The sequence below is a fragment of the Drosophila navojoa genome, chromosome 3 (genome assembly GCF_054131105.1).
Source record: "Drosophila navojoa isolate 15081-1374.11 chromosome 3, UAZ_NAV_1.0, whole genome shotgun sequence".
Classification (NCBI taxonomy): Eukaryota; Metazoa; Arthropoda; class Insecta; order Diptera; family Drosophilidae; genus Drosophila; species Drosophila navojoa.
The window spans coordinates 9,462,644-9,484,964 of record NC_142891.1 but is presented as its reverse complement, the minus strand read 5'-3'; the positions used below and the strand labels follow the sequence as shown (position 1 = coordinate 9,484,964).

The 22,321-nt window shown below is 35.2% G+C and overlaps 3 protein-coding genes and 1 non-coding gene across 5 annotated transcripts in view; 2 read left to right on the top strand and 2 right to left on the bottom strand.

Moving 5' to 3' along the window:
* Positions 1 to 20,392, top strand: part of bgm (acyl-CoA synthetase bubblegum family member 1) — a 91,180-nt gene extending 70,788 nt beyond the window's left edge. Inside the window, exons 1-6 of one of the 2 annotated variants that reach the window (XM_089258278.1) lie at positions 12,975 to 13,103; positions 14,432 to 14,680; positions 16,230 to 16,575; positions 17,347 to 17,846; positions 18,923 to 19,514; positions 19,580 to 20,392. In XM_089258278.1, coding sequence (XP_089114404.1) covers positions 14,436 to 14,680; positions 16,230 to 16,575; positions 17,347 to 17,846; positions 18,923 to 19,514; positions 19,580 to 19,903 — 2,007 coding nt within the window. In that variant the 5' untranslated portion in view covers positions 12,975 to 13,103; positions 14,432 to 14,435 and the 3' untranslated portion in view covers positions 19,904 to 20,392. Of the gene's footprint in view, positions 1 to 12,974; positions 13,104 to 14,411; positions 14,681 to 16,229; positions 16,576 to 17,346; positions 17,847 to 18,922; positions 19,515 to 19,579 lie in introns of those variants that run through there. The other variant, XM_089258279.1, reaches the window with a different exon arrangement.
* Positions 831 to 2,280, top strand: LOC149091693 (uncharacterized). The gene has a single exon (XM_089257984.1). It carries the CDS (start codon positions 1,057 to 1,059, stop codon positions 2,077 to 2,079), a length of 1,023 nt encoding a protein of 340 aa, XP_089114110.1. The 5' UTR covers positions 831 to 1,056; the 3' UTR covers positions 2,080 to 2,280.
* TRNAQ-CUG (transfer RNA glutamine (anticodon CUG)) lies at positions 5,308 to 5,379 on the bottom strand. The gene has a single exon. It is a non-coding gene; the product is annotated as a tRNA-Gln (tRNA).
* Positions 20,393 to 20,888: 496 nt separating the features above from the next.
* NimC3 (Nimrod C3) lies at positions 20,889 to 21,734 on the bottom strand. Its single transcript, XM_030385122.2, has one exon. The coding sequence runs from the start codon at positions 21,602 to 21,604 to the stop codon at positions 20,966 to 20,968; it is 639 nt and encodes a 212-aa protein (XP_030240982.1). The 5' UTR covers positions 21,605 to 21,734; the 3' UTR covers positions 20,889 to 20,965.
* Between the last annotated feature and the right edge of the window lie 587 nt (positions 21,735 to 22,321).

Below are 22,321 nucleotides of genomic sequence, written 5' to 3'. Positions count from 1 at the left end.
ATTGCATACATATATACGTATCTCTCAGTTCTCGGAAAATTCAGGCTATATGTGAGCCGTATATATATTTAGCCGCATATCCATATATTTGTAAACATATACAAGAATTGAAATCACAGCCTGTGCTGGCAATCAAAGTGCGCTCGCTCACTCGCTCGCTGTCCGAAAAAAATTTGCATAAAAAATCGCACAAATATTTATTCATATGCATTCACTTACAGGCACTCAAAAAAGAAAACAAGTAAGAAGAAGCACCGCATTTTTGGCATTCATTTTTTATTGACGGCACAGAAGAAACAAACAAACAAAAATAGATGACAAAAATTTGTGTTTTTTTTTCTCGCTTTTATTATTGCTGTTGATATTGAGTTTTTCTGAACTTTTTTGGGGAAATTTCTCTCAGCAATTTCGTGTTTTGTTTCGGTTGCGCTGCATAAAGAAACTCTCAACGATTTATCAATGCAAAATACGAAATAGAGAAACAAAAAAAATTAATACTGCTGCATGAATTTTCTTTATGCACAGCGTATGGTCAATGTGAACCAATATCATATGAAATCAGCGAAAGACTTTATAAGACTGAATTAAAAGACATTTATTAAAGGATTGTGACTGCAGCGATTGTATGAAAATTTCTAGCGGAATCGATAAAAAAAAAATAGTTTTAATGTGCTTTCATTTGGATGTACTTAAAAAAACATTAATATGTAGTCTAAAATTTTTTGAAATCTTAAAATGCCATACATTATTATTATTATAGAAAAAATTCCATTATTGGGCATATAAAGTAGGCATTGAAATATAATTTACGTATATTAATTTTGTAAAAATTTTGTTGGACTAGTTCTCACTGCAAACCCAAACTTGAAAGTGAACGCATTGGATTAGCAAAAAATAAATTCGGCTTTTAATACATTTTTATAATTTGTTTCGAATCAGCTTCGACCAAAATTTTACGTGACTTGACAAATCTAGGAATTTTTTACTTTACCAACAAACAAAACAATAAGCAAACAAAATCAAAAAAGAGCTCAATAAATACTCTCTAAATTTAATATGGTTTCGGTATTTTATAATCCCACCTATCATCATATGGTCATTTTGAACAACATGCTCAAGCTCTACTCCGTGCCAAATGAACAGATGGCAACCCATGCACCCAATCTGCAAATGGCCGAAGTGCGAAAGTGCGATTCAGGTAAACGTACGAGGTCGCACGCTCCCCACAAAAAGATGCTGTTTGCCTGGCCATCGCCGCGATACTTGTCTGAGATGGCCGATGACCTGATGAGGCCTTCAAGCCCATGCTCCCATCGGCAGCCTGCACGTCCCGATGAGAGTTTGTCCGTGCTGATGCAGAATCAGACAGCGTTTACGCAGTTGAACCCAGCTATAGTGCCAAGACAACGCATCCATATTGAGCCCAAGTTCTCTCATCGGAACTTCTCTAGCGAAACGAACCGATTGCCATTAAATAGGCAAACGAACGTGCTAAAGAGTTCACCCCATAGCGATCCGCGGATCGAACATCAAACAACCGGAAGGGAGCTAAGTCAGTTGCGATCAAGGAGAAGTACAAGGACAACGCTGAGTGACATCAATTTGCAGGAATGCTTGCAAAGCTTTCTAAACTCGATCCAATGCTTGACGAACATCGTGCTCAACATCGAGCCCATTCAGCACTTGACGTGTGCGTTCAACTTTTTGAATGCCATATTCGAATACTTTTCGATAACTATCGCCAATGTGTTCAGTAATCAAGTGCTGCCTGTATTCCGGCACTTCGTCGTCGATCCGCTGGCTGATCATATTTCGCGGCATTTTGGGCAACTGTGCGAGTGCCTGGAGCGCAACCGGTTCATCAATCGTGCCTTTGGCAACGAAGTAGAGTCCAAACAAAATCCCCTTTTATATATCTTAACAATGCCGTGTCAGAGCAGTCTGTCCGCCCTCTATGCGGGACAATATCCATCGCTGGCCGATGCGCTGCCATCGAAGCCGATATTGCCGCAACGATCGAAAGATCGTCTACAAACGGATTGTTCATTTCGACAACTGCTGCTACTTGGAATCATTTAAGGCATTCAACAAATTTTATGAACTCAATTTTGAATTTGAAAAACGAAAACGGAAAAGGAAAAGGAAAACTAAATCTTTATAATGATCCCTGAGTTGTATCGATCAAAATTTTATGTGATTAACGATAAATTGCTGCACAATTTACATACAACTCTGCTTGTTGAATGTCTTCATAAAGTAATTTTATTTTGTGTAATGTAATTTGAAATATCAAATGAAATTAGCTAAAAATATAGGCCTATAATAAAAACAGAATACTGTGAAAAATATAAGTAAAGAGAAAATAATAATAATAAAATAAATTAATAATGAATTACAAAAAATAAATATTTAAATAATATTGATACGACTTTCAGAAATAAATCAAAAAGTAATTTATATTTAAATGAAAAGAATATCATTCTTATGAAATTTTATTACACCCGAAATATATTCTGTATAGTATATTATAGTATCTTTCACTATGTAACTTTCTTCATATAAATAAACTCAAACTGAAATATTTTCGAGTTTGCTTAAGCGCTGCCATAAAACTGAACTAAGCCAATGCACTACAAAGTTGGCAAATGGTAATACTCCTCATACGTATGGCAATAACTCTCTGCCAATCTGAAATTCCCATTCCCGTTCCCATTCCCATTCTCATTCGGTTCCACTCCTATTAATCCCAACGTCAGCTGAGATACTTGCGATTAAATTTAATAACCCATGTGATGTTTGAGCTATTCGGTGGCTTTAATACGCCTCGGTTATTCTGATGCCCAACCGCGAATGTTTATTGCATAATATACGAGAAAGGGGCAGTTGGGCTGCATGCTGTGCGGTCGGGGGCGTGACGCCATAACAATTTACCTCGATGTCACCTCTGCGGCGTATGCGACAAGCAAAACTTTGCAGGGAGTGTTTTATAGGAGAAAACCAACGAGGCGCATTAAATAAACGCCACGAGACGAATCTCATTTAATTTTACGTTTACAATTTCTGAAATTCTCTAACAAAAAAGAAAAATGCACCAGCTAAATAAAAAGTAAAGAAGAATATTTGTTAAATGACGAAAATGAAATACGCTATCAATTTGAAGGAAAAAGTATTTCTTTAAAAATGTGAATATACTATAAATTTATTGATGTAGAAAAAAAAAATATATATATATATAAACATAAAAATATATTTAAATATATATATTTGATATATTATATTTATGGCAGGAAAAATATATAAATTACATAAACTGTCTGTACATTACTCTATTTAAGTTTTATTAATATTAAAAATATTTTATATAAGATTTAACAGATTTTTATTAATAAAACTGAAAGATAATTACTTAAAAAAGTATTAATTCATTAAATAGTATAAATGTAAAAAATGTAATTATTAGAAAAATAAAACAATAATGAGAAAAATTTAGTAATTAAATAAAAATAGAATAATAAATACTTGTCACTCGTCAAATTAAAATGTACATTAAAAAATTAAGCACAAAAGTCCGGAAACATAGCCAAAAACAAAGCGCAAAATGAGGAATGACCGATTACAATTCCCTTAATAGACAAATGTCCAATCCGCTAAGCAAATGCATATACCCCGATTTCTGATGTCCCTACAAGTGTTTAAGGGTTAGCCAAGAATTTGCTGGAAAGTGTTTGGTGTCTGGTCGGTCGCTTGGTCGTTTGGTCGTCTCGGCTTATCGCTGACAGCTTCTGTCTGGACAGATTCGTGTGCTAAATTATTGAAATTTGACAAGTGAACTGAGAGATTGAGAGACTGAGACTAAACTGAGAGCAATAGAGACAGAGCCAGGCTGGGGCATGCTGGTCAATTGGCCAGCAGCTGCAGTCAACTGTGTTCAGTTTCAGTTTCAGTTTCGGTATCGTTTTCGGCTTCAGTTTTGCGTTCGCAAGTCCAATTAATTAGCTTTGACATTGCGACACTTTGTGGCATGAAATTAAAGTCAAGCGTTTGCCAGTTAACTACGCAAATGTTGCCTAATTTGTCAATTATCGATTATTGATTATGTTGCCCCAGTATAGACGACGCATATTTCTCATAGCGTATCTATTATTAGCCTGATTTGTTGACATCTACTGCGCATTTTGGCATTTGAACTCTGGCAGATAAAGCTGAGAGAGCAAAGGCTTGCGGTTGAATTAAGAGACAAGCAAGGGTTATATTTAGATGGGGGTGAGTATATACGCGATTCTCGTATCCTTAATGATGTTTTCTAAGGCTCATGACCTTCAGCAGCAGCGGCTAGCCTGGCATAAATTTCAATTTGGCTAGATGAACTTAAAGCAAACATTAATTCGCTTTACCTTCACTGGTTTCCTCTATTATTGTATCTTAAAGATATTCTTTCCAACTGTTGAGCATGGGCTGTAAGCTAATCCAAGTCGATATTTACTTACAGCATTTTCGTATTAAATGAATACTTTGAATTTTAAGCTCAACAAAAACAGCTCTGTAATTGAATCATGGAGATAAGGGCACAGCTTGCTTACTCCTAATCAAAGACCTGAAGTAAAGTCTTAACTACGCACTTTAGCACTTTGTCTCGCTTGTCTAGCATTTTCTCTCTCTCTCTCTCTCTCTCTTCTTATATAAAGTTGATTAACAGAATTTTAAGCTATTTAAATACCATATTCATAATTAAATATACAACAAGCCAACCTGTTGCACTGCTTGCTTTGAGTTACTTCTCTTTAAACCTTCAAGTTTTGCCTGGCAAATTAATCAAAAACATTGTTGCGGCAAATGCCACAGCCAAGTTGGCTCTATCATTCAATTATCTCTCTCAATGCGCTCTTTATCTGCCTTGCGCGCACTCTGTTATCTATCTCTCTCTCTCTCTCTGTCTCTCTCTTTTCCGGCATTTCTTGCTGTTGGGATTTGGCTTTCATTCCGTTGCTTGCTTTTATGGCCAATAGCATTTTATTAGAGCCAACAAACTATTCGCCGCAGTTACAGCCAACTCACAACACATGCAAATGCAACTGTAGCTAAAATAGAAATAACAATTGAAATTCTCCAGCAAAGACTGCAAATTGGCCAGAGAAATGCAAGGCTGTCAAGGGCTGGCACTAAAAACAAGCAAACAGAGGTACTCTAAATGCCTGCACAACGAGCTGCGCTCAATTTATGACTCAATTAATTCGTTTGGCACAACTTACAAATTTAAAGACAATTTTAAAAAATAAATAAAAATGAAAAAAAAAAGAAACTTCGACTAGGTTCTACCGAGATTTGAACTCGGATCGCTGGATTCAGAGTCCAAAGTGCTAACCATTACACCATAGAACCGGTTGAAGATAGCAGCGAAATTGAACAGCTTGTATCTCTCACAGACACCTCATGTTCGGCAGTTCATCAAAATTCAGTTTGACTGAATGTGTACGAGAGCAGTGGCTATTTATAGATTTGATAATATATCATTAACTGCTTTGTGTGTGTGTGTGTGCGTGTGTGAGCATGTGTGGCTGCGCGCGTGTGTTCGGAATTTATTTCGTGGTGGTCAGCATAAAATTTAATGAGCGAACGTGTGTATTTATGTATGTATGTATATATTTATAGATATTTTTGTTGAGAAATTCCCTATTGAGTGTTGTTTTATATGGATTTTAAATTAAATTGTGTGAGCATTTAATATATGAAATTATTGTAATGAAGTAAACAATTTTGAGTTAAGGCTATTTACGCAATTTATATGAAATATATATTAAAAAAAAATATATATATATATATAATAAAGTCTAAAATAATAAAAATAATAAATAAATATCTGATAAATAAAATATTTAAATGCAAAGCTTTTCTATTTACAGAAATATTAGTTTTAAATTAATTTAAAATTGTTAAAAATATTTCAGTTAAATTTTAAAATAAATTGACATTGTAAATATGTACATAGTTCAAAAAATAATTAAATAATTGTATTTATATTATAGTTCAATAAATTTACATTCATAAATTCTCTACCTCTCTCTCTCTTCATCACTTTTACAATCACAATTTTAGCTGAGGATTATATCGACTACAATCATAGAAAGCGCATATTAAAGCCACATTCACATCAAGTGTGATCTTTTTATGGTCAATTCTAAACAGTTCAACTTTACGGCTAACTCCTTTTGTTATTCTTGCTGGTTGGCTGCAGGCAAGTGGGCGTGGCAGAACAATTATATGCAGCATAGTTGAGTTCATTGTCTGGGTAAATCTCTCTGTCTCTCTCTCTCTCTCTCTCTCTATCTCTATCTCTCTCTATCTCTCTCTGTGCGCGTGTGTTAATTAGCCAAACACTTGTTATCCAAACAGAATGCTGTTGTCCTGTAACTTTTCCCTTTTTGCCACGCCCCCAAGCACACGGACTTCCCATTTTAAGTATCATGAACTTGTGCTAACCTGTGCTTAAGCGATTTTCGCGTTTATTTTTAAGTCTTTTGCCTTTAGCCCTTGCGACACATCAGAACATCATTTGCATATGTTTAGTGTGCGTGTGTGTGTGGGTGTATGTGTATGTGTATGTGTGTGTGCATGTGGGCGTATCCTGAGCATTATAAACAGACAACTTTGTGGGGCGTAATTTGATGCCGTTGACGACAATCTCATTAACATCACAATGCAATCGGAATCAGAATCGAGCTCGAAATTGTTGTTCGATTCAGTATTCATTTCGTCCTATTGACAGGACTTCCAGCTGTCATATAAACCGCACTTAAGCCACAAATATATAAATGATTACTGTCAATGCACTCCTATGCAGTTTATAGGGCAACTGTCTGCCTTCGTTCGTTCAGCGCGGCTAAAATGTTAACCAGCCATTGGTAAATTGATAGCCCAAGAGTTGTGCATATACTTATGTATGTCACAGTCAGTTGTCAACTTATAGATCTTTACATGCATATACATATATTATATATGTATATACCGCCATAGAAAAATAGTAAGTTCTATTAAGTACAACTTTTGGTAAACTTTTAAAAAGCTTTTAGTGGTTGCAAACTTGGCTAAAGTGTGAAAGCTTTCAGCATAGCTTTTACAGTCTGTTGGAAATGTGTTTATACATGACTATATTTAATTGGTCCATTTTATTATAAATTTAGATAAAATATATAAAATCCTGTGAAACATAATAATATAAAAATAACTAATAATAATATATTGTAATATAAAAACTAGTCTATTAATTGTATTTAATTTTTTTGTTAATGTACACAAATTTTGCTATTTTATTTAATGTTAATAAATTATATGCAATAAAAATCAACAAAAAGCAAAATAAAATTGTATTACAGTTTTCGACTTTTTGATCTTTATTAATTAGTACTGTACTATTTATAAATAAGCAATTTTTTCGAAATAAAATATATTTTTTATATATTTACGCTTGACATACTCAACTCTTAATTGTAAATAAATTAATCTTTATGCTCTTGTTTATTATTATTATTATCTAAAAATAGTTTCTCAAGCCATAAATCACTTTTGTTTTATTATGAGTTTTAAATAGACAAAAATAGATATACTCTGATTTGCATATATATTTAAAATCAATTTGGCAAATAAAGTACTCGAATAAAATGAAAACCAAATCAAGATTTTTAGATTTACTCAAGAGCTGCCTCTCATATATAAACTACTATGACTACTACTACTCGTCTTCCAATTGCAATCCACTTGATTAAGGCTAAGTACCTCATATATTTCTGTCATCATGAGCTGATTAATGCTGAAAGTATACATATTTGAAGTTATCTCTCTGAAGGAATTACCTGGTATTTAGCAAAAGAAATCACCACCAGGTTACCAACATTGGGTGGAGCTGAAGGAACGCGTGCACTGAGTCAACAAATTTTCTAGTATAGACAAAAATGGCATCTAATCTGGTTTTCGGCGTGGAACCCTCGTGTTCTCTCACTGATAAGCGCTAAGAAATCATGAATTTAAATACTATGAAAGTGATGCATATTATGTCAGAGATTGCCAAAATGAAATCAAATTATAGATTATATATAGAAATGTTTTTATTTTATATAATATTTGTATGTGTGCATACGCATATAGACGTGAAATCTGTATCTATTAAAATAATTTCGCGTATAGAAATAGAAGTGTTTTGGGAGAGATAATCACGGACTTCACGCGTTGCCCCATATAGATGTTGGGAATATGATTTATATTAGCTATATAGATTTTTATAATATATGTATATATAATCTTATCAGCTGTAGTACGCCATGGGCCGTTGCATGCGATTCCCAGTGAATCAGTAGTGAAGCGTATTTTATTTTTTTTGGCTTATGTGAATTTGCACCTTTGGCCTTTTTCTTTTGTCAGGTTGCTTTGGAAGATTAGATGGAAGTGTGGCCAGGCTTGGGCATAAATACTAAGACACATCGACAATTATGTACACATATTTATTTCTATGTACTACATACATATTACTGCATTTTATGGGCTTCAACTACTGAGCATGTTTATCAAATCATAAAGTGTGGCTAATTTTTGATAAGAGCCTGGCAAAACAACAATTGGCAACAGTCAAAAATTTGTGAACGAATTGGTCAGTCGATAGAGCTACAAATATATTCAGAGTGCATACCAGCTCATATCATGTTTGTTTTTCTACTTTGCCGTGTTCCGATAAAAATTGTAGATTCCTTAAATTTTACTTAACATTTATCTCTTTATCCAAATGACTCACCCAGATTATTTAAATTATGACTGGATCAATGCAACAGGTGTTTGACTTTTTAACCAGATAAGCCATGACATTATCATCTGATTTATGTTTAGCAACCTATATTTTATTTATGATGAAATACTTAAGCTTTTATCAGCTTTAATTTATGTATAAACAAAGAAGCCAATTGAAATGTCAAGAGCAAGAGATTTACGAAATAATATTCACAATTGCCAAATCAAGTTCATTACCCAAGATTAACAATAAATAAAGAGAATGATGAGTGGAATAAAACAAATTATATTGTATATATATTCAATTATTATTATATACTTAATAAAAAATAAATACTAGCACCTATTGCTATGTCTAATCTTAGCTTAGCCTAATCTGAACTGATCACAGCTCACTATCATTTGTGATAATACATGTAGCTATAGCTTGCTTTTCTCTCTCTCCAGCTTTTACACATTTGCGATGAATACAAAATTGCGTTTCACTTAATATGAAAGCAAATTTTAAGAACAGCTGTGTGTTTGATTCACTTTGAAAGCTCTTCACGCCAAAAACATACTAATTACATCTATTGCTCACTTTGAAAATGGATTTGATTAGTTCATTTGATAATTGCCCTATGGAAATCTTTGCACTTTTGCCAAAGACAATTTTTCAATTTGCTATATTGAAAAAAGTAAATTTTCTACAAATAAATAAACTCTATTTTTATCTATGTATATTATTCAAATAATTATAAATAGTTCTTTAGATCCTCAACAAACACAATAAACTGAATGAAAAATAAATAAATATCTCGTACAAAATAATACATATGAAATACAAAATGTTAGGTATGAAATATATAATATAATATATATAAAAGAAATTAATAGAAATATTTTAAATAATAATTACGTGATCTGAACCATAAATATTAAATCTATTTTATAATATATTTGTTTGATCCTTTAGGGCTTTAGCATTATTTTAGTATTACATTTAAATATTTCACATAAGAATAAAGAGCTCAAGGTTAAAGAGATAATCTAGGAAGAAGCTGGGACTCAAGCTTGAAAACTGAACATACAAACAAATCTACAATGTTAAAATGAAAGACAAAAAAAATCAACTAGATAATAAATAATAAATTATGTAGATAACAAAAAAAAAAACTATGAATGGTTTTATATGAGATAAAGACAAATACACACTAATATACCCTAATATATAGAAATACAATAAAGATAAATGCAGTGCAATTTGACTACACAATATCTCTTCCGAGTGACCCCTAGCCAAAAGGGATTAAATGAAAAATGAAGCTGTATAAGAACCAGTATATAAAATACAAAACAAAAAGGAAACGTTCTTCAAACCAGGGTGCAGCTGATAAGCAGCAGTAGTTGCTGCACTGGCCCTTGTTGCTGCTGTTGCTGCTGGTTGCGTTGCATGATTTCGTAGCCAAAGATCGCACACAAGTCCCGTTTCGAATTCGATCTCCATGTCTAATCAGCGTGCGAGCGAGTGCACAATGTGGGCGCCTCCCCAACTGATAAGAGCACTTCGATCAGGTAGCCGCTGTAAGTCGTCGTGCTTAAACCGCTTTGAAGACTTATCGACAGCGGCGACAGCGACGTCAGCAGAAACGGCAGCAGCAGCAGCGGCAGCGGCAGCGGCAGCAGCAACAGCGACGATCCAAACGATTTCTATAGCAACCGATCCTGTTCTGCTTTCAGTTTACGCTTTGGCTTCGCTGCGTGCGGTCGTTTTTACTTGGCTCGTGGTTCAAGTAAAAAAAAAGAAGAAAAAAATAAGTAAATAAAACAAAATATTGGCAAAAAGAAGAAAATTTAAATTTAAAAAATAAAAAACGCAAAAAAGAAAACATTTTTTGTGTTGTGCTGAATAAACCAAAAAAAAAAAAGACAAAAAAAAATTAATTAAAAGAAAAATATAAATATATATTTAATAAATTATGTAAGTTTTTTGCGTAGCATTAATAATATTTAATATATGCATGTAAATACAATTCATGTAAATGATCACGCCCACTTTCACGCCCCCTACTTTTAGGTAAACACGTGTTGCTCTTTTGCGCATTTGCCGGCAATGTTGTTGTTAATTTTTTTTTTTGTTTTCTGTTGTCTCTTTGGCCGCCCAGCGAATTTAGTGTCTCAGTGGGTCAGTGCACTGTCCTCGCGAGTTCATTGTCACCCTTTACCACTGCTAGTTGTCCGCGATGGCAATCACGTTTGTCTCTGCATCACGCCAACTCTTCCTCTCTCTCTCTCTCACTCTCGCTCTCTCTTTCGCTCTTTATCTTTCCCTCTCTCCCGCTCGCTCTCTGGCTGCTTTTGTGGCTTTCGCTGGTCTTCTGTTTTGCCAGCTTTTGCTTTGATCGCTTTTCAAAAAACTATCTCTCCCATTTGGCACATCTGTTGCTTTTTACACTCATTCCGCTTTCGAATAAAACAGAAGACAAAATAAACCGCAATTCTTCAGTTATTTGACATGGCATTCTCTTACTACCAACTGTTTCAAAAATAACAAAAGACACGCACACACACACACACACATAGGCATACACACAAACTGTGCACGAATATTTTTAGAACTCTTAATTATCGGTTTTGTTTTCATACGCAGCTTCTTAGGTTGACTCTTTGCCCCGTGTCAGCTATTTAATATATATATTTATTTATATAGTATATTACACAGTTGCTCTCTGAATTTTACACTGCTGACAACGCACACACACACACACATACATACATATACATACATTGAAATGTATTGCTTTGCTGGGATCGTACGACCACCAAATGTCTAGACAACTAATTCTTATCAACGGGCAAAGCCGGTTTCCACCAATGCCTAGTTCTCGCATAGTTGCCATAAGACTACGCAAATTCTCTTGAGACAACTATACATCTCATACACACACACACACACACACACACACACATAAAGATATAGCAACAATATAAACATACAAACATATATTATTTTATATTAGCTTATGAAGTAATATTTCCCCAACTGGCAAAACATTTTCTAGTTCCAAACATCAGCAAAATATTTAAATATATATACATATATTGATGTATGTATGTATGCATGCTTATATCTTATATATCAATTATATATCAATTAGAATATACTGAAGTGTGTATTATTGTATTTTAACAGCTTGTTAAATTAAATATCTTTGGGCAATATAAATATGTATTAATAAAAAATATCTGGGAATATAAAACAACACAAATTTATTTCATTATTATTTTATTATCTAAACAAACACCAAGAAAATTATTTTTCCAATGAATTATTAATGAAAATGAATAGCAAATAATATTATATTTGAAACCAATTTTTGCTTTATATTAATATTATTTGAAAATTAATGCTCATTAATCAATCCAAATAATATTTTTTATTTAATGAATATTATCTTAAATCTTTTCATAACAATTTTTATTTATATAAATTGTATTTCTTAATGTTTTTCTAATTTTCCTATCCAAAGACAAGTTTTTAAAATTATTTGTATGGCTTTATTTCTTATGTTTCAACTTTGTCAGCTTTACTGAGATTTTACTGTACGTTTTCAAAGTAAATCATTATTTCGCTAAATGTACGCTTGATAAATATTGTAAACTTTGTTCTTATCACTTATACCAGCTGTAGACTTTGCTACCAATTCTAATTAATGATTTCAATTACATGTGTCTAATTATGATTGGATTTACAACAAATAATGATATATTTCGATCATTGATTGTTGATTAAAAGGTTCATTAAAATTTGACGCAATAATAATGTGAGCTTAAATAAATTTCTGAAGGTCAAGCTGATTTGTGGGCAGCGGTAATTAAATAATGCAAATCAAAATACTTTTTCCAAGAAAAGTGACGATAAGTATTAGAGAAAATAAATTTATTAATAATTAATATTAATTTCGAAATGGGTAACATTTTATGAATAACAAATATTTTCTGGAAAAAAGTAGTTCTCAATATTTAAATTTGTTTTTTTTTTTTTATAAAGACAATATTATATCTATGTTTTCTCTGTGTAATCGAAAATTTACCATAAAAAATGTACTATAAAATATTTAAATTAATCCGCAATAAAATACCAGTTTTTCTATAATTTCATCCCATTCAAATCAAAACAATATTTGCGTGTGCATTAACCAGCTGTCAATCATTCAATAATTTTTTTAATTGCATAGTATTCGAATTGGGGAAGGGGGCTATTGTCTGGGACAGGGAAGCCTTCATCCATCCATCCATCAATCAGCGTTAATCATTGCGGCAAATCAACTTGCTAAGTAACCAGGCAACAGGTAAAAAAAAAAAATTAAAATAATAAAAAAAATGTTTTCTAACAAAACTTTGGACCCGTTTAGTAATATTTATTATGATTATTATTTTGCTGTTGTAGTTTATATTCCTTTCATTCTGAACTAACAAAAAAATCACTTGTTCTTTTCTCTCTCTTTTCTTCTTTTGGTCTTTTTGGCTCTTATCGAACTGTTTGCCCGTTTATTGATTAATAAAAACAAAAAGCGCCAAAAGAATTATGAACATTCTTCGACGACATGTGCATACATAGATAGATATTGATAGCTACACATGCCAAGTCGTAGCCCTTTGCACCCAAACAAAATTATTTATAAAATCGAATGTTAACTAATAGTAAGCCAAGACTTCAGTAGAAATGTTCCGGCTTTATCATATCAGATGATAAGACTGAAACAGAAAAGTTAATGCTTACATAACTAATGACAGGAAACACGATATGATATGATATAATATGTAGACGACAAATTGCGGTAAAATAATTTAAAAAGAAGGGGTTCAAGTTGATGTTTTAGTTAAAAACTTAAAGAATGCTTGAATTATGTTTTGATTAAAGCGTTTTCAATCTAATACATTTCCAATTAAGCTCTTATCTTAATAGATTTATAATTGAGTGTGATAGGATCTTATTTAGAGGCTTTAATTGTAGTAGAATTTTTACTGCCAAAATTAGGAATTTATTAATATGCTATACTAAAGATTATAGATTCCGTTTAGGTTTTTGATATACATATATGGTAAATAGCCCCTAATATGAAATATAGTATACAAATATTTAATTGATACTTAAATATATTTAGTATAGGATTCTAGAAGATAGAACTGGTAATATACAATATATAAAGACATTCCTTTTATTTTTTATTACTATACAAAACTTTGTTGCTAAGGCACTTACTGCACTTTGTAAATTCATTAATTCAAAGCCATAAATACAATTTTTATATATATGAAATATATATTACTATGATTAACAGTTACTTTTTCGCGTGCTTTTACTATTATAATCCGCAAACTCTTAGCCAAGTTCACATAGAGCTCTTGATCATAAATTTAGATCTGTACGTGTTTACAATAAGCTGTTATATGAGTACCCCATGCCGCCTCTAATCAGGTGTTAGGTCATAATTCGAGCATAGCGATAAGAGCCGAAACACGAATACGTTAGCCTTGACCCTTGCGCTTGACTTCTTATCGCAACCAGGAAATCATATAACCATCATCAAAGCATTTTAACTTTCCCTGAGTGACAAAAAAAAAATGTGGAAAGTTTCTTCTGCTTAAACTAATAGCTTCCTTAAATCGATTACAGACAAATGGCCGCGAATCCGAACGAAGCACTTTTCAATCGCCCCGGCCCGAATCGCCTGAGGCAATCGGAGGTCTATCGCACCACCGATCCCGAGCAGGCCGTCAAGATACGCATGCAGAAGGAGGGTCTCGGCGCCGAGGAACCCATCTCCATACCCGGCCTACTGAAGCGCACCGTCAACAATTTTCCCGACTATCCGGCTCTGCGCATTAAGAACGGCAAAAATGGCTACACCACAGTTACCTATAAGTGAGTTAAGCGAGAGTTAATTGAAGATTTTAAGTAGAGATGTGCCGGAGATGAGCTAGAGATGAGCTAGAGATGTGCTGGAGATGAGCTGCAGATAAGTTGAATGGGACACTTTAGACTCTTCAGCTCAAGACTATAAATAAATTCAATTCAATGTTATCTAAATAGTAGTTCATGACTTGAACTAGAACGATTCATTCAGCAACGCTGACAATTCTCAAAAAATTAATTTCTTTGAAACATAAATTAGTATACCTTTTATTTATATATTATTTTTTTCATATTATAACCTTTTATTCATTCTACGCTTTTATATCATTCAAAAGCGAAGTAAGCTAAAATAATGCAGTCTGTCTTCAAATAATCGATTTCGATAAACAATGGTTCTACAAAATATGTCTCAGGCATCGCTATATATATTTTGTGAGCCTAGAAAATGATATTATTTATATACGATTCAGCATACCCAAACGTGAGTCAATATTATTATGAATAAAACACGCTCCAATATTATTTTATCAGGCTTCCGCCTAAGACTAACTATTCAACACAACCGACTCAAGACATATATCCATATCGCCCGGCAATTCTTTCTCTGTTTTGGTTTCATACAACTCAGCCAGAATTTATCTCAATTGGTCACGACGTAAGACGCAATAGTACGCACTGCTCAGACTCGCAATATTTGTATGAATATACATATATACTATTCTGTTCATGAAAATATATGGAATATACATATGTTTTATATATATATACATATATACATCTTTATATATATTGTGTTTTTAATTTTGAATAGTTTTTTATGAGTATTTATAGACTTTGGATTCAGCGAAAGAATGAATATGGCACAAAACGATACGAATCGATCAATCACAATTGGGTTGAATGTAAAAAAAAAAAAGAGAACAAAAAACCAGAACATATAAATCAATATATTCGCGACGATCAATACAGGTGACGCATTCGTGCGTTAAATAGAGGAATAATATCCATCTTGAGGCCGCAAACTAATATGTAAACAAGAATAGTTTTAAGAACTCGAAAACATAAAGATAGATAGATACCTTATATTAAATACACCTAGGAAACAGGCACGAAAATGTTTAATATATATGTCCAAGTACTTCTTGGTTTTTAGATTCTACCAAATTCTATTATATTTTAATACTTATATACTATAAATTGCGTTTTAATCAAACTATCCTTGTCAATCACAAAAGAGTTTTCTGAAACTAGCCGAGCTCTAAAACAACTCTCTAAATTTACCTGCTAATAGTCTCCTCAATATAATAGTCTCTGTAAGACTCTCTCTTTGAAAGTCTATCGCACAGATATACATATATCGTAGGCACAATCGTATCCTCGTGCGTGCTTGGCCTCGTGCCCATGTTCCACTCAATTTGTCTACGTTCCGCTCATCTCTCACCCAAAGCAATTTCCTTCGATTAGCGTGCCTCGTAATCAAATTGGTTGGCCGCAAATTAAATTGATTTACAAAAGAAAAAAAAAAGTAAATCTCAACTCTCAATGCCCTTTTTCGCAGGCAATACGAACAGAAAGTGCATCAGACGGCGAAGGCTTTCATTAAGCTGGGCCTGCAGGAGCATCACTCGGTGGGCGTGTTGGCTTTCAACTGCGCCGAATGGTTTTACTCGGCAATGGGCGCAATTCACGCCCGCGGCATCATTGCCGGCATCTATACCACCAACTCGGCGGAGGCTGTGCAGCATGTGCTGGAGAATTCGCGTGCCCAAATTGTTGTCGTGGATGATGCCAAGCAAATGGACAAAATTCAATCGATACGCGACAAATTGCCCAATCTGAAGGCAGCCGTACAGATCCAGGAGCCCTATCCGCCCTATCTGAAAAAGGAGGATGGCTACTATAGGGTAAATATATAAATAGAAATATAAATATAAATATATAAGATATAAATATATTAGTAAATCTAAATAAATACAATTAAAAGTTTTATATAAAAATAATATATATTTTATATATATTTTTTATGTTAATTATAAATGAACAAATATATCTAAAAAATATATTAGTTTAAATATTTATAAATTTAAATTCATGTGTATATTAGTATTATACATATATTTTGTTTAATATTTGAATTTATTTAATTTTTTTTAGAATATAAAAATATTTATAAAATATCATACTTATCATTTTGGTATCTATAAATTAGAAATTAAAAAACAAAATTCTAAAAAAATATATACAGAACAAATTATATTAATATACATATTTTTAAATAAAAAAATATATATATTTATTTTATATAATTTTAAAATATTTATATTTATATAAAAAATATATATAAATATAAATGCACTTAAATATTTATGCATTGAATCCATATTGTTTAAATTATATAAAATATACATATATATTTTTATTTCAAAATATATATTTTATAGAAATAAAAAAAAATATTTTTAAATCAAAAATATGTATATAAATAAATGCACTTAAATATTTATGCATTATACAAATATTTGTACATATTTTATTGATTTAAATTTGTATCTCTATTTATTTATTTATTTTTAAATGATAACAGTATACATTTATTCATTAATAGAATTATTATTATTGTGTTCACTTATTTTTATACCTTTTTTTAATCATAATAATGACTCCTGTCTTTTTAGTGGTCCGAGATCGAGGCGATGAATGTGGAAGATGTGGAGGATGAGTACAAGCGTCGCCTGGAGAACATTGCGATCAATGAGTGCTGCTGTCTGGTCTATACCTCCGGCACGGTGGGCATGCCCAAGGGCGTGATGCTCTCCCACGATAATATTTCGTACGATACGCGCGGCATTGGCAAGGGCCTGGAGAAAATCGTCCCGGGTGCGGAGTGTATGGTCTCCTATTTACCGTTGTCCCATGTGGCGGCGCAGGTTGTCGATATTTATACGATCGCCTCGATAGGCGGTTGCATTTGGTTTGCCGACAAGGATGCGCTGAAGGGAACGCTGGTCAAGACGCTGCAGGATGCGCGTCCCACACGCTTTATGGGCGTGCCGCGTGTCTATGAGAAGTTCCAGGAGCGCATGGTTGCGGTCGCCAGCTCCAGCGGCAGCTTTAAGCGAATGCTCGCCGGCTGGGCCAAGGACGTTTCGCTAAAACATTATATGGAGAATCAGGGGTAAGTTACACCAATTTGCCAGCTCACGGCCAACTCTCAACCTGTGCACCGTGTGCGCATAAATTATGCAAAATGAATGCACAGTTAAAGTGGCTGCTGCCTAGACTCGACTCGACTCGACGCGACTTGAGGCGACTCTAGCTGCTGGCAATCCCTGTCAGGCATTCGACTCGGTTCGTTTGTTAAATTATGCAAGCAGCCAGCGTCGGTCTGCAGGCAACGGCCAAAATCACAGCAAACACAGCATTACTCATACGCCACGCTGTACACGAAGCAAATGAAGTTGCTGCCGCTGCTGCTCCTGCTGCCGCTGCTGCTCCTGCTGCTGCTGCTGCTGCTCCTGCTCCTGCTCCTGCAGGAAACTCGCCTCCTGCATGCGTGCACGTCCTTTGTCTGTGAAATAACGTGACATGCTCTGACTTTTCCAGCGATTAGCAGCTTTAAAACATGCTTGCCTGGTCGGCGCAGACAATTTTAGCTTGGCTTTTATTTTGCTTTCAAATGAGAAAGAAATTTTGAAGTTTCTTTTGAAAACTCTGCACTTGTTCAATTTGACATATAAATTTCTGTGCATATGGATTATCTATCAATAACTGTTCTACAAATATTCATACCTCACCTAGAAAGAATTTCCTCTTCTGTCTTATACTAAGAGTTTGCCATTGACCTAAATACTAGAAATATCTCTCCAAATCATATTCCATCTTTTAAAGATTAAAATCTTAACTGCTTCAACAGCTTTCCATCTATTAAAAATGCATCATATTCCATCAGCAATCGCTCCTCATCGCCTCTACTTCATGCCAAGAGGAACTTCTTTAGGACTTGCTCTTTTTGTGACTTGCCAATTAAGTTGGCCTGTCGCCAAGTGCATTAGCTGCTGCTGCTGCTGCCGCTGCCGCTGCAGTAACCCATTAGCTTTCCACACACCCATGCACACTGACAAAGTTTCTCCTTTGCGACAACATCACGCCCACTCCCAGCATAATCCTTGACCCATGTAATTATCCCAACTTGGCCAACTCATCAGAAATTCCAATTAAAAAACTTTTATCAACAATTTGTGTGACTTGCAGCAAGAGCAGCGGAAGCTTCCGGTACAAGATTGCCAGGTCACTCATCCTGTCCAAGGTGAAGGCTGCCCTGGGCTTCGATCGTGCAATCAGCCTGGTGACCGCTGCGGCGCCCATGTCCCCAGAGACCAAGAAATACTTCCTCAGTCTGGACATGAAGATATTGGATGCCTTCGGCATGTCCGAAACGGGCGGCTGTCACACCCTCTGCCTGCCGGACTCGACGCTCCTGAACTCGATTGGCAAATCGTTGCCGGGCTGCGAATCGAAGATCATCAATCAGGATGAGAATGGCCATGGTGAGCTGTGCATACGCGGACGTCATGTGTTCATGGGCTACATTTTCAACAAGGAGAAGACGGAGGAGTCTCTGGACGACGATTGCTGGCTGCACACGGGCGACTTGGGCTTCATCGACGATAAGGGCTATGTGATGCTGACGGGACGCTCCAAGGAGCTGATCATCACAGCCGGCGGCGAGAATATCCCACCCGTGCACATTGAGAACATCATCAAGAAGGAACTGGATGGCATCTCCAATGCCTTCCTGGTGGGTGAGCAGCGCAAATACTTAACTGTGCTGGTTTCCATTAAGGTGAGTACGCAGATAAACTCCATCCATCTACAGATCTAAATCCGTATTCCTCCTCTTTCTGACAGACCGAGGTGGAACGCGAGACTGGCGCACCCACGGATGATCTGACGCACGAATCGATTGTCTGGATGAAATCGCTGGGCGTTGAATACACGAAACTCAGTGAGATTTTGGCAGCCGGTCCTTGCCCCAAAGTCCTAAAGTCCATCGAGGATGGCATCAAGCGCGCCAACAAACAGTCCATCTCGAACGCCCAGAAGGTGCAGAAATTCGCCATATTGCCGCACGATTTCTCGATAGCCACCGGCGAGCTGGGACCCACTCTGAAGGTCAAGCGCAATGTGGTCAACAAAATGTACGCGGATCTCATCGAGACCCTATATGCCTAAGAAACGATTCCACGTTTGGCTGTGACACCAAATACAAACAAAAATTCAAAATTAAAAGAAGAAAATCTAAAGAAAAGAAAAGGAAATGAAATTGTTTATCAAACTATGAGAGCTATGCAATTCGAGCTTTAAAACACGCACATTACATATGAAATGAATTTAAACGGACTTACAAGCCATTGCCAGAGCTTAACATTAACTATTTGTACTATATACATATATACACATATATATCTCTATATATATGGAGAAATTTTTGTAAATACAAAATTCTAACCCACCCGCCACTCAATTAATATGAGTGCAATGTTGATAATGATGTTAACAATGTTGATAATGATGATGATGATTGATGATGATGATAGTGATGATAATGATAATAACGATTGATGTTACTGATGAACGACTATATTTTTTCCATCAAAATTATATTGATATTTAGCGTATAAGTTTTTGAAATTGTATGTTAATTTGTTTTATTTACTGAAACACACGAGCGCTAAGGAAATTATACGATCCTATTGTTTGAATTACAATAATAAAAAAAAAATTATATTATATAAATAAATAATTGCATATCTCAGTTATTTGTTGGATTACAAATGAAAAATTTGAAATCAAGCTTGAGAATTTCTGGTCCTAAGATTCTTACTTCAAATTTTCACCAGCCCATCCATTTCCTCCTTGATAAGTTGATTGAATTGCTATTATCTCACCATAGGTTAGAATACATTGTAAACAAATTGTATATATTATATTTTAAAGGGCCTCAGGCTGACTTTAGTTTCTCATTTCTTCCCAGACGTGATTACTATAGGAAAAATACTACAAGACTGATAATTCTGGAGAGAAATAACTTTGCAGCACTTATCAGCGCTCTAGCCGTCACTCTCTCTCCCACGCTCTCGCTATCCCTCCCTCTTTCTTTCTAGTTTATTTTCAACAGATACCCCTCAGCCTTCACTCACACAAGAATTTCCTCACATTTCTCTCTTCAACTCCCATTTTATTTTGATATAGATTTACACATTAGTACTTATAGGACTAGGTCTTGGGGCTAGGTCAATCTTTGCTCTCCTCCAGTGGCTCCTCAGTGGTTGGCTCTCCCTCGTCTCGCTCCAGGCCCTTGGCCAGTCGCTCGGCCACTCGCTGCATCAGCTCCTCCATGCTCATTTCGATCTTGATGCAGGCGCGTCGCTGCAGATCGTAGCGCTGGTCGTGACCGCACTGGATGCGCTCACAGCTGAGGGTCATGCTGAACCAGCTGCTGACGTCCTTGAAGCCGGGCCGGCACTCGCACTCGTTGTGGCCAATGCAATGGCTGTGCTCCGGACAGCCGCCCTGGCAGATCGGCCGGCAGATCAGCTGATGCTGTTTGTTGGGATGATGCGAGGGCTCGTAGCCGCGCATGCAATGACACTTATTCGGCTCCACACAGTAGCTGTGGGCGGGGCACGCCTCCGTGCAGATCGGCTCACAGAAGCCAAAGATAATGGTGCGATATCCCGGACAACACATGCGCACCGTATCCCAGCGTACACGCTCCTCGTACACAATATACTGTTCGCTGGCATTGTTCACGAGCCGTGTTCTGGTCAATGGCACCTGGTACTTGACACTAATGTTCTTCTGGCAGTGGCCGCTCGTGATGGCCAGCGCCTGGCTCTGGCCGAGGAGAAGCAACAGCACCAACGGCAACATTCTCCCAGATAGCTCCAAGCTTCCAGTTCTGTTCACGGCTCGCAATGCACTAAGTGCCAATGACTCTAGCTGAGCAAGGGAAAGTCGAGCTCTTTGTGCGACCACGATAACTCTGAATCTCACTCTGACTCTCACTTTGACTCCCACTCTGGCTCTGACTCTGGTTGTTTTGCATGACCTTATCACCGGAATGGAAAATGGAAATATGTCTGGCATGTCGGGTATATATATATATATATATATACAGTACATGCATATGCTCGATAAGGAGAGTCAGACTTGATCTTCTCAATGGGCGATACGTTTATCGCTGGGGCTAATAATCATAACAATATCCGTTATCCAATAAAGTCGCATGATTAATGCCGGACTCTACGCTTACATGAAAGTAAAATGATTATATTTTCTTCTTTAAATCATCCAGAAAAAGAATTGCAATCAAAAACATCGGGAACTATATGTAATATATGTATACATATGTATGTAATGGGATCATTCAACAAATTGGGAACCTAAAAAATTCATAAAAAAAACTTAGAAAAATATCTAGCTTGGTGTAAAACAAGTTAAGTCCCATAGAAGACTATGAAGTAGCTTGCTTGCTTATGTTTAACATGACAAATCCATATAGCAACACTTATCAATGTAAGACCCTTTAGCTCCATGAAATGTATTTTCCATATACTTTCTAGGTATATATAGAAATCCGCATAAACC

What these genes read in the sequence shown, in the direction of transcription:
- NimC3 (XM_030385122.2), bottom strand. Translation starts at nt 21,604, where the DNA reads ATGTTGCCGTTGGTGCTGTTGCTTCTCCTCGGCCAGAGCCAGGCGCTG.
- LOC149091693 (XM_089257984.1), top strand. Translation starts at nt 1,057, where the DNA reads ATGGTTTCGGTATTTTATAATCCCACCTATCATCATATGGTCATTTTG.